The following is an 18,299-nucleotide window of genomic DNA, read 5'->3' as shown; positions in this document are numbered from 1 at the left end:
GCGCGCCAGGATTTTCTTCCCATGCGGGTAAAAGAGCGATGACATGTCTCACCTGCTTGAGGAAGAATATCGGAAAGACAATACCAACAGAACCATCCCATATCCCTCCTACAGATGGTCCTTTCCAGGTAATACAAATTGATTCATACAATTACCACCTTGTAGAAATTTAAAGTATGTATTGGTTTGTATTGATGTATTTTCAAATTGGGTAGAAGCATTCCCCACTGCCACAAATACCGCTACATTTACCGCAAAGAAAATTGTGCAGGAATTTGTGTGCAGGTACGGTATCCCTAGGATACTTGAAAGAGATAGGGGTACCCATTTTACAGGTGAAGTCTTTCAGGTAATGTGTAAATTGATGGGAATTAATAGTAAGCTGCATACTCCGTACCGCCCCCCAGGCGAGTGCGAAAGTGGAAAGAGTAAACAGCACTATTAAGAACAAGTTGAGCAAAGTGATGGCTGAAACAGGATTGTTGTGGCCGGAAGCTTTGCCACTTGTATTATATAGTATCAGAACCACTCCCAGGTCCCCTCTTAATCTGTCTCCCTTTGAGATTCTGTTTGGTCGACAACCCCATGTAATGATTGACCCCCAGGATGATTTGAAATGTAACAATGAAGTAACTGTAAAGTATCTGGTTAAGATGAGTAAGCAGTTAAAGAATCAAAATGACAACCTAAAGCTAGTGATTCCTGATCTGCCAGACAGTAATTGTCATGACATTGAACCTGGGGATTATGTAATGATCCGAAACTTTCTACGCTCAGGTTGCCTTATTGACAGATGGGAAGGACCATATCAAGTATTATTGACCAGCACGACAGCGTTAAAGGTTGCCGAGAGAGATACTTGGGTCCATTCGTCTCACTGTAAGAAGGTCGCTGACCCAGAGAGGTCCCGTGACAAAGAACAGACGGTAGAGGAAATTGTATCGTTAGAGTGTCTGTTCCAGGAAGGTTGAGACGGCACCTGAGCACTGAAAACAATAAGATCGGAGGCGGTTGTCGAGCCAGATTTCTTTTTCCCTTTTGTTATTTTCTCCAGCTCCCATCTCCCTCCTTTTCTCCTTCCCTCTTCTCATTCTACTCCTTTTCCTCCTCTAAGATGGACTTACCCCAAGAGACTGTGTTCCGGATTTTCCTGTTGACCCTGTTGTTGACCAGAGCAGTCTGTTTCGGTGAGAGTACCAGAGAGGCCAAAGAGGGATCTGGAATGGGATCTGATGATCAGGATGGAGGCGTAGAATTCCAAGAGCAACACAATCACAGAGCAAAGGCGAGTATCAGAAAACGATCTGGTAGCCATGTTATTAATAGACATTGTGAAGGATTGTTAGCTGAAGAGAATTGTATCTGTAGGAATTGTGACAACATAGTTGAGGACGGTTGCATCAAGGAATGTCAGTCCCGTTTTAATATCAACATGGACCGGCATCCATTGAGTGACTATCACTCATTGGTGGGTAAAGTGTTAAATCAGACAGACTGTTGGATATGCTCACAAGTACCTCAAGGTCATAGAAAGTCAGGACTAGTGCCATATCCTTTAACGGTAGATGAGGTACTTGAGTTAAAGGGTGGGAGACCGGTGGACAAGAGATTTAATATTTCTAGTCCTCCTAGTTTAAAGCTCCACCAATACCATATAGATAGGTCCCTAATATGTTTTAACATTTCCAATCTCCGAAAGCCGGGAAATTGGGAAGTGTCATGGAACAACCAAACCATGACATTCTCACACAGAGCCGACAGAATGCCCCTAGACTCAGAACTTATACGCCAAATAGCCGACAGTGGAAAATATTTCCGGTATAGGTACACTCTAGGAAGTAGGATCATGCGAGTTGGAGAAGTATCACCAGGATACTGTGCACATGTCATACAGCCTGATACGTGTACTAGACAAATGAGAGAGTTAGGGATAGGACTGTTTTCATGGAAGGTTTGTAATATGGTTATGTCATTTTCCATCCCATATGTTCTCCCCGATGATGCATATTTCATATGTGGGAGGAAGGCGTATAAGTGGCTTGCCCCAAACTCAGAGGGATTGTGTTACGTTGGAAAAGTATTGCCTGAAGTAATGACCATTACCCATAACAAAATGAAAGACATTCACCGCAGTACCCAAGCTCCTTACACTCACACTCATTACGAACACATTGTAAAGAGACACCTTGTAGATAGGACAGAGCATGCAGCCTCTGATTTGATCCACGAATCCACCGGGATTCAATTCCTACTCGTGTTAGATATCACCCGTACCGCCAGAGGAGTTATAAATTATAGGTATATTAATGCGCTAGCAAACCTGATAGACAATATCACCGAGATGTATGATGACACCTTCAGATATACTGGGAGAGAGCTGCAAGCCTACAAAACAGAGCTGGTCCAGCATAGAATGGTTCTCAATTACCTCACAGCAGTGACAGGAGGGTATTGTGTCACCCTAGCAACTCAGTATGGCGTGAAATGTTGTACATATATCACAAACAGCACTGAGGACCCAACCGAGGTTATAGATCGAAAAATGGATGATATATTGCAATTAAAGTGGGAGTTTCGAAGGAGGCACAATCTTACACTCGCTGCTGTGGGTAATGAACTAACCGGCTGGGTATCATGGTTGAACCCACGAAATTGGTTCTCAGGTTTAGGAGAATGGGCTCAGGGCGTCATCATGGCCGTAGGGAAATTCCTCTTGTGTATCCTGGGAGTTATCATATTGATTGGTCTGGTATTCAGATGTGTTCGGAGTTTAATGAATTGCAAGCGTAGTACCAAGGTGATGAGTCTGAGGAGTGAGGGCATTGTAACAACAACTAATTTTATTTATTACCCGGCAATCGAGACAATGTTGTGATAAAATGTGATTCCACGGTCCGTTTCTTTCACCCGTTTCTCCTTTGCTTTTCTCCGAGGTACCAAGAGATCCGCCTGGAAGAAGAATTTGATGACCGTTTATACAAGACCACTGATGAACTGTGTCACAGACACCTAACGAGCTTTTAGAGACTGTAATTCTTTTTTTTTATGGACACTTGAAGAAGCTTTCTGTTTGCCAATAAACCTCAAAGCTACAGTAAAGATACGACGATCCGGACAAGACATCAGACAAGACATCGACAAGACCCCAATCGGCGACTGCATACTAAATCTCACATAATCATATGACTGCATTTATAATGCTTGTTTCTTATCTTCATCTCTACAACCCCCAGGTAGTACCCCGCATAGTTGACAGGTGATTTTCACATATTAGCATTCACATATTCTCCCCCTTCATGTATCATCAACTAATGTGCACCCCATTTGTTGTAACCAAAAGCCGGAAAGAGCTCGGTAGAGTTTGACAGCCCATCCACAGACCCTTAATACGGGATAAGAAGGATTCAAATGTATACTTCGCAATACCTCGAAGCTTGATTTAGAACACGTACGGCACGATGATACATGACCCCTCAGACATGGATTTCATACACACATGCTTTCACTATCTCACTAGGTTATATCTTTCCCACCTTCTCCTCTCCTCCCTCTACCCAATCATAAAAAGGTATTCCATGATGACATATATTTTTCTGTTTGAATTGTATAGAAAGTGGCAGTTATTGGTGACTGCCAAAGGGTGGACTGTCAAAGTCGAAAAATATCATGCTTCACATTGCCATATACTAACCCCATGCACATGCCCGCTGCGCGTGCACTCAGTCCGCCGTACGTGCACACATCCACAAGTTGCGTAATATCGCTCCAGCGATAGTGCGCATAATGTGGGTATTTACGGCGGAGTTTGTGAGCCTGTAGCTGGCGACTCGTTTATAGCATAGTTAACCCATATAGCGTGTTTTGTAGATAGTATTCCCCTTAATAATATCTGCAAGTATGTTTAGTGTAAATGGTTCGGGGACTTGGGAATTCCTCTTTGCATGATATGAAGGGTCAGGCAAAGGTTGAACGGTGGTGTCTAGTACCTAACTGAAGAGTATTTTATTAGAAACATTCCGGTGTTGGTTAGGAAGAGATTAATCGCTCCTGCGTATAGTTATGTCTATAAGAAGTTTATGGACATTTACTGTATTTGCAGTTCATTATCCATGCGGCGGGAATCCTATGGATACCTCCCACCTGAGCAGTTTGAAATAGTCACAGCCCACCTGTTCAAATCCACCTATGACCTTTTGTTATAATGCAGAGACACATTCCTGTGTCCAATGAACAATGAGATTGTAGGGCCCATTGTAGTGTACTGTATGTTGTGTATATAAAGGCCACTGTCCCCTGACCGGCCAGTACTCTCTCTCATCAACATTTATCAGTCGGATAATTGGAGGACTGGATCTGGTTGCGCTAGCGAGTGTTCCCCCGTATGGTATGTTCTCTGTGGCCACTTTGTTACCCGTTTAATGTAAGCCATTCATTCTTATTCTATGTATTTGTGTTTGCGATCGTTCGCTATTGTGTATATTTCTGTTTAGTTATTCTGTTTAGTTATTAATGTTAGGTCTGTAGTGTATAAGCTGTAAACTGTTTTCTTTTCCCTTTTACACACTAAAATCATCTAGTAAGGTGTTGGAACCTTAACAAGTGTTTGTGTGTTTCACCATTTATTACTAAGGGTTTCTGAGCATCTCAAATCGCTCAAACAGCTGGCTTAAATACTAAGGTTAATCAGTGTTATATCATTACAGTACCTCAATGCTAAGGTTTACAGTATAAGCATACTCTGTGTTTAAGGTTTTAAAGGTTATTGACTGTGTGTGCGCTCGCTGTGTGTATTCCGTACACCCAGCGTAGCGTGTGTACGTAACTTGCGTACCACGTGCAAGGTCTTTGTACGCAAATAGCGTACAAAGTGCGTAACACGTGCACGAGGTTTAGCGGCCATTACGGCTTCACGGTATTAGTAAATAGCTTGTGTTAAAGGATAAATATTTAGCTTTATCACCCTCCTCACAAGCATAAATGAAAAACCAAATTCTCCAGGGAGCAGGCGGCACTAGAAGACTTTTGAATGAAGTTTTATTAGTCTCTACGTTTCAGGGGACGGACCCCTTTCATCAGGAGATAAACACAGCAGTGATACAAACAGGTTTAAAAAGGTTACCAAGCAGGAGTCACACCTGCAACTGGCAATCAATCAGACAAATAAGAACATACAGAAAACACGGACAAGGTACAAAAGAAAATCTGGTACACAGAGAGCAATAATATAAGCAAATGCAGATATGCAGACATAATGTGATTTAGAAAACAAAATATAAATCCTAGAAAGCATTGCAGTCCTAAACTCTCATTAAGACCTATAGGAGAGATGGTGTCAAGCAGAAAAATCCATCACACTGCAAGAGACGTTTATCACGAACTCCTCCTCTCACCGACGCCGGAACACAATCTATCATTCTATATCGAATAGATGACAGATTGTGTACACAAGGATATGCTCCACCCACCAGGCCGCCCGATAATATCGGCGCAAGGCTCGTTATATCAGACTACTGTATTTCTGTTTGGTTAGATTCTTTGTTACAGCCATGCATACAGAATACGCACACTCATTTAAAGGACACTTCACCCTTTTTGCGTCTCTTGGACAATTTACCCACCATTCCTGAGGGCAGTCTTCTTTGCTGTGTGGACGTAGTAAGTTTATACACGTGCATACAGCATGAAGAAGGGATTTTGTTGGTTCGGCGCCCTATTGGCAGTAATCCTTTATATACAGGCCCTACAGTAGAAATTTTTGTACAGTTATTACGTTTAGTGTTAACTAGGAACTATTTCTACTTTAATAAACAATTCTTTATCCAGCTAGCCGGTTGTGCGATGGGGTCCAGCGTGGCCCCATCGTACGCGAATGCTTTTATGCATGATGTCGATACAAAATTATTTTTTACTAATCCTGATATTACTCAACACATTTTCGTCTATCGTAGATACATAGACTTTTCGTGGAGTGGGAGGAGACTGCGCTCACTAGGGAACAGTGGGGATAGGTGCTGCTAGACCTGGAGGTGTCCTATCTCCTGATCAGGTATTTGGTTTGAGGTATGGTCAGTGCACTCTGTGGGGGAGGTAGAGGGTGGGGGGGGGGGGGGGTGGGCAGAGGGGAAGGGATGCAGCAGGAGAGGAAGGGATGTGGGTATATGGGGACTGGTTGTGAGTGAGTATCTCTCTACACAGCAATAATAGACATGAATGTCAATGTTAGTTGTATAGTATTTATTGGAGTGTAAGTGGTCCTGCAGACCACCCTTTACATGGTATACCCTCCTAATGGTATACTCAGTCTAAATGTCTCCTACTCAGGTAAATGTCAGGTGTGCCCTATTGGGTTCACCTTTACCATAGGTGTGGTAATTACCTATGTTGCTTCTGAGGCTGTATAGGGTCAGTATGTCTAGGGAGTGTGACTAGTGCGGCGTCCCGCCTGTCAGTCCCTTATTGTGTGCACCGCTGGAGGTGGCGGGTGTGGGGCTGTTTTTTCATAATTACCACCGGGGGTACGCAGACGCGCCTACCGCCAGCTTCCGTGCCCACGTCCTCCGGTGTCTTTGCCTGCCTTGTCCATCTCGTCTCGGTCCCCGTTCGGATCCAGCAGCCGCTGTTCTTCTCGGGTCCCGTCTGTGGCTTCCTGGTTGCCGCGTCACGTGCTGTGTCACGTGAGCAGGATGTTCGTAATTGAGATTGTGTGGATTCCCCTTCTCCGGCCGGGGAGGGGGTCAGCTGCGGGATCTGCGAGTCCTCTCCGGGATTTTCAACTTTGGCGGGTAATGCAGCAGCTGCTGGCGGGAAGCGGAGACCGGTCTATAGGGCTGAGCCGGGGAACGCACGCAGGAGGACGGACAATGTTGGCTCACAGAGGGCGGGAACAGCTGCACACCGCGGGGGCTTTAGTGTACCATTTAGAAGTGTACACTCCAAAAGGGTGGTCTGCAGGACACCTCTGAAAGCAGATCACTTACACTCCAATAAATACTGTACAACTAACATTGACATTCATGTCTATTATTGCTGTGTAGTAGATACATAGACGACTTGTTTATTGTATGGACTGGGAGTCAAGAATTGTTTAAACAACTTATTGAGACACATAATGCATCTACCTGTTCTGCAAAATTAACTTTTTCTATGCATCTGGTTACTGTAAATTTCTTGGATGTGTGAATTGTGCTCAATAATGGTAAATTGGTTACTTCATTACAAGAATCCGCGTGGACCCAGATACACCGAGGCGGAAAACTGTGTCCTAGTGGATGGCGGCAACAGGTCCTACAACGTTCTGTATGGACCAAGGGCACAGACAACAGCAGCAAAGACGAAGATAAACATCTGGGATGCCATCGCGAGACAAGTCACTGCAATATCTGGAAATTGCCGGAGCACCAGAAACTGCATGAAGCGGTACAGTGATTGCCGTAGATAGACCAAGAAAAAGATGGGGATTCAGCGCCGACATGAGACAGCTACCGGAGGTGGTCCGCCTCTCAATTTCAAGTGGCTGCCCTGGGAGGAAGTTATAAAAAGGCGCATGAACCCTGTCATGGTCCAAGGAGTTTGCGGAGGTGTGGACTCCACCCGTCCTGCTGACTTTCCCGAGAAGGAAGAACCGCCCAGAAGACGGAAGACGGTGGGAGACAAGCAGTCCAAAAGGAGGCGTGATGGTAAGAATACATTCAGATGAGCTATACTAAACTTTTTTGTTTTTATTTGCTAATGTTTTTGTTCTTTCCCCTAGACACGCCTGCCCAGAGGACATCACCTGCGCGCAGGACATCACCAGCGCGCAGACCATCACCTGCACGCTGGACATCGCCAGCGCACAGACCATCACCTGCGCGGCAGGCATCAGCACGCAGAACGTCACCTGCGCGCCAGACATTGTCAGCGCGCAGACCATCACCTGCGCGCCAGACATCGTCAGCGCCCACACCACCACCTGGGCGCCAAACTACATCACCTGCACGCAGGGCATCACCAGCTCGTGATCTCTCCAGGAGCTCAGAGACTGTGACACAAGAGCCTCAAGAAGACAGTACCCTTGTGGACCCATCACCTGAACTGTTTGAGTCGACAGGGTTAACCGACGAGATTTTTCTAGGGTTTGATGACAGCCGTGCAGACGCATCCAGCCATACCCAAGAAAAGTCTCCAGAATTGAGGACCAGTGAAGCTCCTGGAGCAGTGGCACCACAGAATGGAGAAGGTTAATATATTTTTTTTGGTGGGGGGGGTGTCACCATTTTTGTATAGTTTATTAACTTTATTTTTGTGTTTTTTCTTTTGCTAACAGAGGTGCCACGGACCAGCAGCAGATTGGCATCAGGGATTGGTCCCTACTTCAGGCCGGATCTCTTACAGGATGAGTCGGACGACGAGGTGGAAGTGCAGCAGCCCGCAGTTTCTATATCCCTGTGTGAGTAATTATATAACAAATTGTGAAGCTTCAAACATATGTATGAATGTGTATTCTAATTTCTAATTTTCTTTTCAGCTGCACAAATGCAATTGGTGGCAGACATTCAGCAAGGGCAGGATCCCTCAAATATTCAGAGGGTAAACACCCTGGCAGCAGAGATGAATGCCCGCCAGGATAATTTTACGGATGTCGTTGATACCAGACTGGAGGCCATTGAGAAGACAATGGAGAAGATGGAAACCAGTATGGTTGACATGCAGAAGGCTCTTGCCGACAGCACAGCAGAAACACGAAAGACCAGGCAGGAAGATCAAAGGCAAACTATGGACATCCTTCACGTTCTGGTCACATCCATCAACCGGCTGGTGGATAACACTGCATGCCAGTCACACAGCATTCAGAACATGTCGGAGAGCCAGCGACATTCCGCAGCCAACCACCAGATCATCGCAACAACGCTACAGATGATCTATGAAAAACTCCCAGAGCCAGCTCATCAACATGCTGTTCAACCACCACATCCGCCACCACAAGCCACACTGACGCCTCCTGCCCTTGCTCCACCACAATCCTGTCACAGCTGTACCAAGGATATACAGGGATGTACCCCACTCACCAGATGCCTCCACCACCAACACCGGCCACAACATCTACACCAGCACGGCCACCAAGGCCAAGACAATGCACTCCACAGCCGCCCAGGACACCGTCGCCACTTCAGGAGGAAGAGAATCCGGACAGCCCCCACACACCATATCGCGGTCGTATTATTTTATTATTTCCAATGTTTTTCATGTTTCTCTTTCTCTCCCTCCCATTATTTTTTTTTTTCTTACTATTGTTTAAAATTTCTGTTCTCCCCCCCCCCCCCCCCCCACACGTCCGGGTACTACCAAGGAGCTATGTCTAGACATTCATGCGCGGGCATGTATGAGTGTGGTAACTGATGAAAGCTCCTCGTGGTTACATATATGATGGGCCAAAGAGCTAATCTGATACCACTTTTTTTTTTTCAAATAAAACTCCCTTGTGAATTTGTGTAAATTAGGCATTCATTTTTGTGACAATTGACTATTCACTAGTGTTTCTTTCTGAATTCTTCATAGGAATGGTTGAAAAATTGTCGTGGACAGCGTAGTTCGTGTTGTGCGTACCAAGGTGAGTAAAGCCCTGTTTCAATGTATATATTCAAGAAACTTTGTCCCACCTGCCCTTGGGGAACAACATAGTCCAGCAATGGGTCATGCTGGACTGTGTGGTTCCACAAGTGCAGGCGTGTCAAAGTGCAGAACACTGACACCATGACTCTGCCACTTTGGACCGCTAGCCCTTGGGGAACAACACAGTCCAGCAATGGGTGTTGCTGGACTGTGTGGTTCCACAAGTGCAGGCGTGTCAAAGTGCTGAACACTGACACCACGACTCTGCCACTTTGGACCGCTAGCCCTTGGGGAACAACACAGTCCAGCAATGGGTGTTGCTGGACTGTGTGGTTCCACAAGTGCAGGCGTGTCAAAGTGCTGAATACTGACACCACGACTCTGCCACTTTGGACCGCTAGCCCTTGGGGAACAACACAGTCCAGCAATGGGTGTTGCTGAACTGTGTGGTTCCACAAGTGCAGGCGTGTCAAAGTGCTGAACACTGACACCACGACTCTGCCACTTTGGACCGCTAGCCCTTGGGGAACAACACAGTCCAGCAATGGGTGTTGCTGGACTGTGTGGTTCCACAAGTGCAGGCGTGTCAAAGTGCTGAACACTGACACCACGACTCTGCCACTTTGGACCGCCTGCCCTTGGGGAAAAACACAGTCCAGCAATGGGTGTTGCTGGACTGTGTGGTTCCACAAATGTTCTTGGGAAAGGAATGTGAACATGACATCATTACAGTGCCTTTACTTAATATGGAATTATTTTTTTTAACAGATATCCACACAAGAAAAAGGAACGTATAAAGAAGAACAAACACTTCTTTTTTGTTTTATTACAATTTATTTTTTCTTACAAAATAAAATTCAAGTGTAATTTTCTTCATTAAATTGTTAAATTTAGAAGTTTTGTGTTTTTTCTTTAAATTATTAATAAATGAAATGTAAAATAGGGCATTTCAGAGATGCGGTGGTATTGAAGGTCTTGTGGTAGGCTGTCCATGGTTGAAGGTGGGGACTGTAGTGTCACTTTACATCCAGAGAGGGTACTTTTAACTTTGTGAGGGCTACTTCGTAGGACCTGTGGAAGAGAAATAGTATTAAATTCAAGGTATTTGGAATAGTGTCTTCCATCATGGAAAAGAACAGGTACCAGCAACATTGCAAACAAAAACAGGTTACACCCTGTCATTGTCCAAAATGCAATCCTCCAGCAGTTGTGAAACTACACATCCAAACATGCCCTAACACAGCGTAAGCATTCTCTGACAGCAAAGCTGTGTCAGGGAATGATTTGATATGTAGTTTCACAAAAGCTAGAGGGCCGCAGTTTGGACATGCCTGGGTTACTCGGACAAGAGGGAGTTTTGGCCAATACATCTCACCTGAGGGAGGTCTCTGTTACAGGGCGGAGGGTCAGGTCCACATCACAAGGAGGCCGTCCATGGTATAGCTGGGGTACTGTAGTGTCACTTTACATCCATCCTGGGTACTTTTAACTTTGGGACGGCTACTCCATAGAACCTGTGGAAGGGAAAAAGGATTAAGTACAAGGTAATTTTAAAGCGTTTCCTCCTTCCCGGAAAAGAACAAGAGGTACCAGCAACACTTGCGCATACACACAGGATACTCCGACAATACATCTCACCTGAGTGGTGTCTCTGCAACATGGCGGAGGTTCAGGTCCACATCACAAGTAGGCCGTCCATGGTACAGCTGGGGTACTGTCGTGTTACTTCACATCCATGCTGGGTACAGCACTTTGGGAAGGCTACTCCGTAAGACCTGTGGTAGAGAACAGTATGAGGTTCCAGGTATTTGTAATAGTGTCATCCTTCGAGGAAAATAACAGGTACCAGCAACATTGCAAACAAACAGGTTACATCGGCCTTTGTCCCAAATGCAATCCTTCCGCGGTTGAGAAACTACACATCCCAGCATGCCCTGACACAGCGTAAGCATTGCTGTGTCAGGGCATGATTAGAGAGGCAGTTTTGCAAATGCAGGAGAACCGTAGTTTGGACATGCCTGGGTTACTTGGACAAGAGGGAGTTTTGGGCAATACATCTCACCTGAGTGGTGTCTCTGCAATATGGCGGAGGTTCAGGTCCACATCACAAGTAGGCCGGCCATGGTACAGCTGGGGTACTGTCGTGTCACTTCACATCCACGCTTGGTACAGCACTTTGGGAAGGCTTCTTCGTAAGACCTGTGGAAGTGAAAAAGGATTAAGTACCAGGTAATTTGAGAGCGTTTCCTCCACCCTGGGAAAGAACAAGAGGTCCTAGCAACACTGCGCATACACACAGGTTACTCAGACAAGATGGAGTTTTGGGCAATACATCTCACCTGAGGGTGGCTCTGTAACATGGCGGTGGTTCAGGTCCACATCACAAATAGGACGTCCATGGTAGATGGGGGTAAACTTGCACAATAACTGCGGCAACCCAACAACAGGAAACAACTGGGGATAACAGGACGTCAATGGGACGTAAATGTTCATGAGAAGGGCCGTCAACAGGACGTTAACTGGACGTCAACACGACGTCAACTGGCCAACTCTGTAATACATAAATAAAAAATTTTTTTTAGAATATGACAATCTCAGTTTACATGAAAATACAAATATTACAAGTATACTCACATGCAGAGGAAAAAAACATGTCGATAAGCGTCCTTCGAGATTCATCGCCTTCATCCATACCCACCGGTGGAGAAGAGGAAGGGTTCCCGTGGTGGAAAGCCCTGCGACGAAGAGTCACCGGCAAACGGTTTGCGGCACATATGTTGTGTAAAAATAGGATTTTGGTACTTACCAGGTAAATCCTTTTCTTTGAATCCATAGGGGGCACTGGAGTACTCTTGGGATATGGACGGTTTCCGCAGGAACAAGGCACTGAATAAATTAAATTTGGAACTACTCCTCCCCTCCATATCCCAGAGTACCTCAGTGTTTTTTACTGAGCCAAACAGGAGCTATAGAGAGGTTGACAATGGAGAATTACATATAACATAACTGACAACAATAAAGTTGACACATAACGTTACTGACAACTAAACAGTTGACACCATAACCGATTAGAACTTGATAATTTGAACCAGTCGGTGAGAGTGTGTTACCATAAGATCCCCTGAACTTACCACAAGCCAGGTAAAACTGCTCTGGGTGGGCGTCCAGTGCCCCCTATGGATTCAAAGAAAAGGATTTACCTGGTAAGTACCAAAATCCTATTTTCTTATTCATCCACTAGGGGTCACTGGAGTACTCTTGGGACGTACCAAAGCTTCCCCCGTGGGCGGGAGAGCTGTTTGGCACCTGTAACACTAGGCGGCCAAAGCTAGATGTTGATGCCGCAAAAGTATCAAACTTGTAAAAGCGCACAAACGTGTGCACTGAAGACCATGTAGCCGCACGGCAAAGCTGTGTCGTAGAAGCTCCACGACCAGCTGCCCATGACGTTCCCACAGAACGTGTGGAATGAGCTGTTACTGATGTAGGCGGCTGTAACCTAGCATGAAGGTAAGCCTGACGTATGGTCAGTTTTATCCATCTGGATAAGGTCTGCTTAGAAGCTGGCCAACCCATCTTGGCAGCATCGTAGAGAACAAACAATGTATCCGTCTTACGAACTGTAGACGTTCGGGATACATAAACGCGTAGTGCGCGTACCACATCCAAGGTTCCAGAATCTCCTGCTAATACAGGAACTACTATTGGTTGATTGATGTGAAAAGATGACAATACTTTTGGTAGGAAAGCGGGATTCGTCCGAAGTTCCGCTCTGTCATCATGAAACACCAAATACGGTGGCTTGCATGACAAGGCACCCAAATCTGAAACACGCCTTGCTGAAGCTAAGGCTAGGAGAAAAATTGTTTTCCAAGTGAGAAACTTAATATCCACTTGTTGTAAGGGTTCAAAATATAAAGACTGTAAGAAATCTAAAACCAGATTCAAGTCCCATGGCGCAGTAGGTGGAATGAATGGAGGCTGTACTCTGAGGACACCTTGCAGAAAAGTGTGTACCGATGGCAATAGAGCCAATCTTCTTTGAAAGTAAATTGACAACGCAGATATCTGCACTTTTAGTGTGTATAAACGCAGTCCTCCATCTAACCCCATCTGTAGAAATAACAAAAGACGGGATAACTTGAAAGATGAAGTTGGAAACTTCCGAGCTTCACACCAACCTATATAGGCACGCCAAATTCTGTAATAATGAGCTGCCGTAACCGGCTTCCTAGCTCGTAACATGGTTGGTATAACCGTTTCTGGAATGCCCTCTCTTCTTAAGAGGGCGGTCTCAACAGCCACCCCGTCAAACACAGCCGCTCTAAATCGGGGTAAAGGAACGGACCCTGTTGTAACAGGTCCAGACGTAGTGGGAGCGGCCAAGGATCGTCTGCGAGTAGTCCGCGGAGATCCGAGAACCAAGCTCTCCGAGGCCAATGAGGCGCCACTAGTATGACTGTGACGGACTCTATTTTGATCTGTTTTGGCAACAGAGGGAGCAGCGGAAACGGTGGAAACAGATACACGAGGCTGTACGGCCACGCGATTGTGAGAGCATCCACCGCCACTGCCTTTGGATCTCTCATTCTGGACACATACTGGGGCATTTGATGATTGTGGCGAGATGCCATCAGGTCCACTTGAGGGTAACCCCACCTCTGGACCAGCAAGTGAAACACTTCTGGATTTAATGCCCATTCTCCTGGATGAAAATCCCGACGGCTGAGATAATCCGCCTCCCAGTTGTCTACTCCCGGAATGAACACTGCCGACAATATCACTTGGTGATACTCGGCCCAACTGAGGATTTGAGCTACTTCCCGCATTGCCATGCGGCTTTTCGTTCCTCCTTGTTTGTTGATGTATGCGACCGCCGTCGCATTGTCTGATTGCACCTGAACAGTCTGAGACCGAAGCATGTGCACTGCTTGTCGTAGCGCATTGTAAATTGCCCGGAGTTCCAGGACATTTATAGACAGCAATCTTTCGTGATCCGCCCAGAGACCCTGGAGCTGATAATTTTGAACTACAGCTCCCCAACCTCTGAGACTCGCGTCCGTCATGAGAATTATCCAATTCCAGGCGCCGAACCGTTTCCCTGCGGTTAGATTGTGTACTTTGAGCCACCAGAGTAGAGACACTCTGGCCTGTGGCGACAACCTCACCCTGTGGTGAATCTGCAGATGCGAGCCCGACCACTGTGCGAGCACATCCAGTTGAAAAGGACGTGAGTGAAATCTTCCGAACTGAAGTGCTTCGAAAGCCGCCACCATTGTGCCTAAGAGACGAATGCACAAATGAACCAAGACTGTGCGTGGCTTGAGCACTAATTGTACTAGATGGCGAATGACCTGTACTTTCTGTTCTGGTAGGTAAATTCTTTGATTTACCGTATCGAGAATCATACCTAGGAATTGAAGTCGTTGAGACGGAATCAGATGTGATTTCTTGAAGTTGACAATCCAACCATGCTGAACCAGTACATTGTATGTTAGCAACGCCTGTTGGAGGAGCATTTGTTGAGACGGAGCTTTGATGAGCAAATCGTCCAAGTGTGGAACAATTATCACTCCCAGGGATCTGAGATGAGCTATCATCACAGACATCACCTTGGTGAATACCCGAGGCGCTGACGAGAGGCCAAATGGTAGAGCCTGAAACTGGTAATGGTTCTGCCGTATTGCAAATCGCAAGAACCTCTGATGAGGTGGCCAAATCAGAATGTGTAAGTACGCATCCTTGATATCCAGTGCAATCATGAATTCCTGTGGCTCTAGACCTGCAATTACTGAACGCAGAGATTCCATCTTGAATCTGTAGAAAGTGACGTACTGATTGAGACCCTTTAAGTTCAATATTGACCTGACCGAGCCATCCGGCTTTGGTACCACAAACAGACTGGAATAATAACCCTGACCTTGTTGGTGTACAGGGACCGGAATCAAAACTGCTGCATCCAGCAGAGACTGAATGGCAATCTGCAGAACCGCCTTCTTGTCGTCCGACACAGGCAGTTCTGTCTTGAAAAACCGCATTGGCGGGAGACAATCGAACTCTATTTTGTAACCTTTTAACACTAAATTGCGGATCCACCCATCTGTGGACGTCTGGAGCCACGCCAACTGGAACGTCTGAAGGCGTGCTCCCACAATTGGAGATCCGAGATGGGCTGGGAGCCCGTCATGCCACTGACTTGTCGGTGACCTTAGCGTCCTGACGACTGGTGTTGGTTTGTTGGAAACCACGTCCCCGACCTCGTCTACCAGGTGTGGCCGTTCCTCTGCCACGCCCGCGAAAGGACTGATGTCTAAAGGATTTGAACGCAGGTCCAGAATATCTCCGTCTAGGTACTGTTGGAGGCAATGGTAAGAAAACAGACTTTCCTCCCGTGGCCTCAGAAATCCATTTGCCCAATTCAGGACCAAACAACTTCTCGCCACCGTAAGGTAACGCCTCTATACCTTTGTTGACCTCCGCCTCCGCTTGCCAAGAACGCAGCCAGAGTGCTCGTCGTGCTGTAACTAGCGACGATGAAAGGCGAGAAGTGAGCTGACAGACGTCAGTAGAAGCTGTACATAGATAGTCAGCAGCTTCCCAGATTTGATCAGTGAGAAGTATAAGGTGATCATCACTTAGGGCAGACTTGAGATCTGTTATCCATACCATTAGCGCCTTAGTTACCCAAATGCCAACCAACCCAGGTCTAAGCAACACTCCTGCTGCTATATACATGGACTTTAGTATAGCTTCTATTTTACGGTCCGAAGGGTCCTTAAGCGTAGTAGCAGTTGGTACTGGTATGGTTAATTTCTTTGTAAGTTTAGACACAGACGAATCCACCAATGGCGGATTCTCCCATGTAGCTGTCACAGACTCTGGAACTGTAAACTTCAGAGACTGACGCACCACTCTGATGAGATTATCAATGTCCGAGCTGTCAAAATCGTCACCATCTGACTGCTGGTCTACTTCGCCCTCCTCACCCTCATCTTGCGCAGTGAGGTCTGGCATAGAATCATCAGAAAGCAACATAGCAGAAACTGGTAAATCATAAGACAAATGAAACTTATCCCTTCTACCCAAAGAGGACTTGGACTTTTGGTAAGGCTGAGACCCCTCCGGTAGTTCTAGCGGTCTCACCCTAGACTCCGATCTTGCCGCCTCCAGCTCTTGCCGAGTGGCGGCCAATTCTGATTGCAATCCAGCCAGGACATCTGCTAGCATAGCCCATGGCGGGTCCGGGGATGAAACTGGCTTTGAAACCGGAGCGGAAATTGTATTTGTAGCTGAATTCACAAAACATACTGTACATGTGGTAGATCCATCCGGTAACACACTGTTACAGACCTTGCAGTGAAACTGCTTTTTAGTTTTTGCTGGTGCCTTACTCATTATGCAGACAGACAATACAAAATACAAAGACAGACAACTTGCCCGACTCAGTAAATAGTAGAGATGAGCGCCTGAAATTTTTCGGGTTTTGTGTTTTGGTTTTGGGTTCGGTTCCGCGGCCGTGTTTTGGGTTCGAACGCGTTTTGGCAAAACCTCACCGAATTATTTTTGTCGGATTCGGGTGTGTTTTGGATTCGGGTGTTTTTTTCCAAAAACACTAAAAAACAGCTTAAATCATAGAATTTGGGGGTCATTTTGATCCCAAAGTATTATTAACCTCAAAAACCATAATTTACACTCATTTTCAGTCTATTCTGAATACCTCACACCTCACAATATTATTTTTAGTCCTAAAATTTGCACCGAGGTCGCTGTGTGAGTAAGATAAGCGACCCTAGTGGCCGACACAATGTTAAGCAACTGGAAGTAGTACAAGTGGGCTTACGACTTCCCCTCTGGGATGACCATCGACTCCCAGTGGCAACAACAGCAGCGCCAGCAGCAGTAGGCGTTACACGCAAGGATGCATCGGAGGAATCCCAGGCAGGAGAGGACTCGTCAGAATTGCCAGTGACATGGCCTGCAGGACTATTGGCATTCCTGGGGAAGGAGGAAATTGACACTGAGGGAGTTGGTGGGGTGGTTTGCGTGAGCTTGGTTACAAGAGGAAGGGATTTACTGGTCAGTGGACTGCTTCCGCTGTCACCCAAAGTTTTTGAACTTGTCACTGACTTATTATGAATGCGCTGCAGGTGACGTATAAGGGAGGATGTTCCGAGGTGGTTAACGTCCTTACCCCTACTTATTACAGCTTGACAAAGGGAACACACGGCTTGACACCTGTTGTCCGCATTTCTGGTGAAATACCTCCACACCGAAGAGCTGATTTTTTTGGTATTTTCACCTGGCATGTCAACGGCCATATTCCTCCCACGGACAACAGGTGTCTCCCCGGGTGCCTGACTTAAACAAACCACCTCACCATCAGAATCCTTCTGGTCAATTTCCTCCCCAGCGCCAGCAACACCCATATCCTCCTCATCCTGGTGTACTTCAACACTGACATCTTCAATCTGACTATCAGGAACTGGACTGCGGGTGCTCCTTCCAGCACTTGCAGGGGGCATGCAAATAGTGGAAGGCGCATGCTCTTCACGTCCAGTGTTGGGAAGGTCAGGCATCGCAACCGACACAATTGGACTCTCCTTGTGGATTTGGGATTTCAAAGAACGCACAGTTCTTTGCGGTGCTTTTGCCAGCTTGAGTCTTTTCAGTTTTCTAGCGAGAGGCTGAGTGCTTCCATCCTCATGTGA

The 18,299-nt window shown here is 46.2% G+C and overlaps 1 protein-coding gene across 1 annotated transcript in view; it reads left to right on the top strand.

Annotated features, from left to right (window-relative positions):
- The first annotated feature begins 7,149 nt into the window (after window positions 1-7,149).
- Window positions 7,150-18,299, top strand: part of LOC135029871 (uncharacterized) — a 55,623-nt gene continuing 44,473 nt past the window's right edge. The window contains exons 1-5 of the mRNA XM_063953887.1: window positions 7,150-7,676; window positions 7,751-8,218; window positions 8,306-8,428; window positions 8,507-8,937; window positions 9,538-9,589. Of these exons, the coding sequence (XP_063809957.1) occupies window positions 7,451-7,676; window positions 7,751-8,218; window positions 8,306-8,428; window positions 8,507-8,937; window positions 9,538-9,589 (1,300 nt within the window). The 5' untranslated portion in view covers window positions 7,150-7,450. The remainder of the gene's footprint in view (window positions 7,677-7,750; window positions 8,219-8,305; window positions 8,429-8,506; window positions 8,938-9,537; window positions 9,590-18,299) is intronic.

Source organism: Pseudophryne corroboree, chromosome 2 (assembly GCF_028390025.1).
Source record: "Pseudophryne corroboree isolate aPseCor3 chromosome 2, aPseCor3.hap2, whole genome shotgun sequence".
Classification (NCBI taxonomy): domain Eukaryota; kingdom Metazoa; phylum Chordata; class Amphibia; order Anura; family Myobatrachidae; genus Pseudophryne; species Pseudophryne corroboree.
Note: the sequence above shows the minus strand (reverse complement) of the source record. Positions and strands in the feature narration are given on the sequence as shown.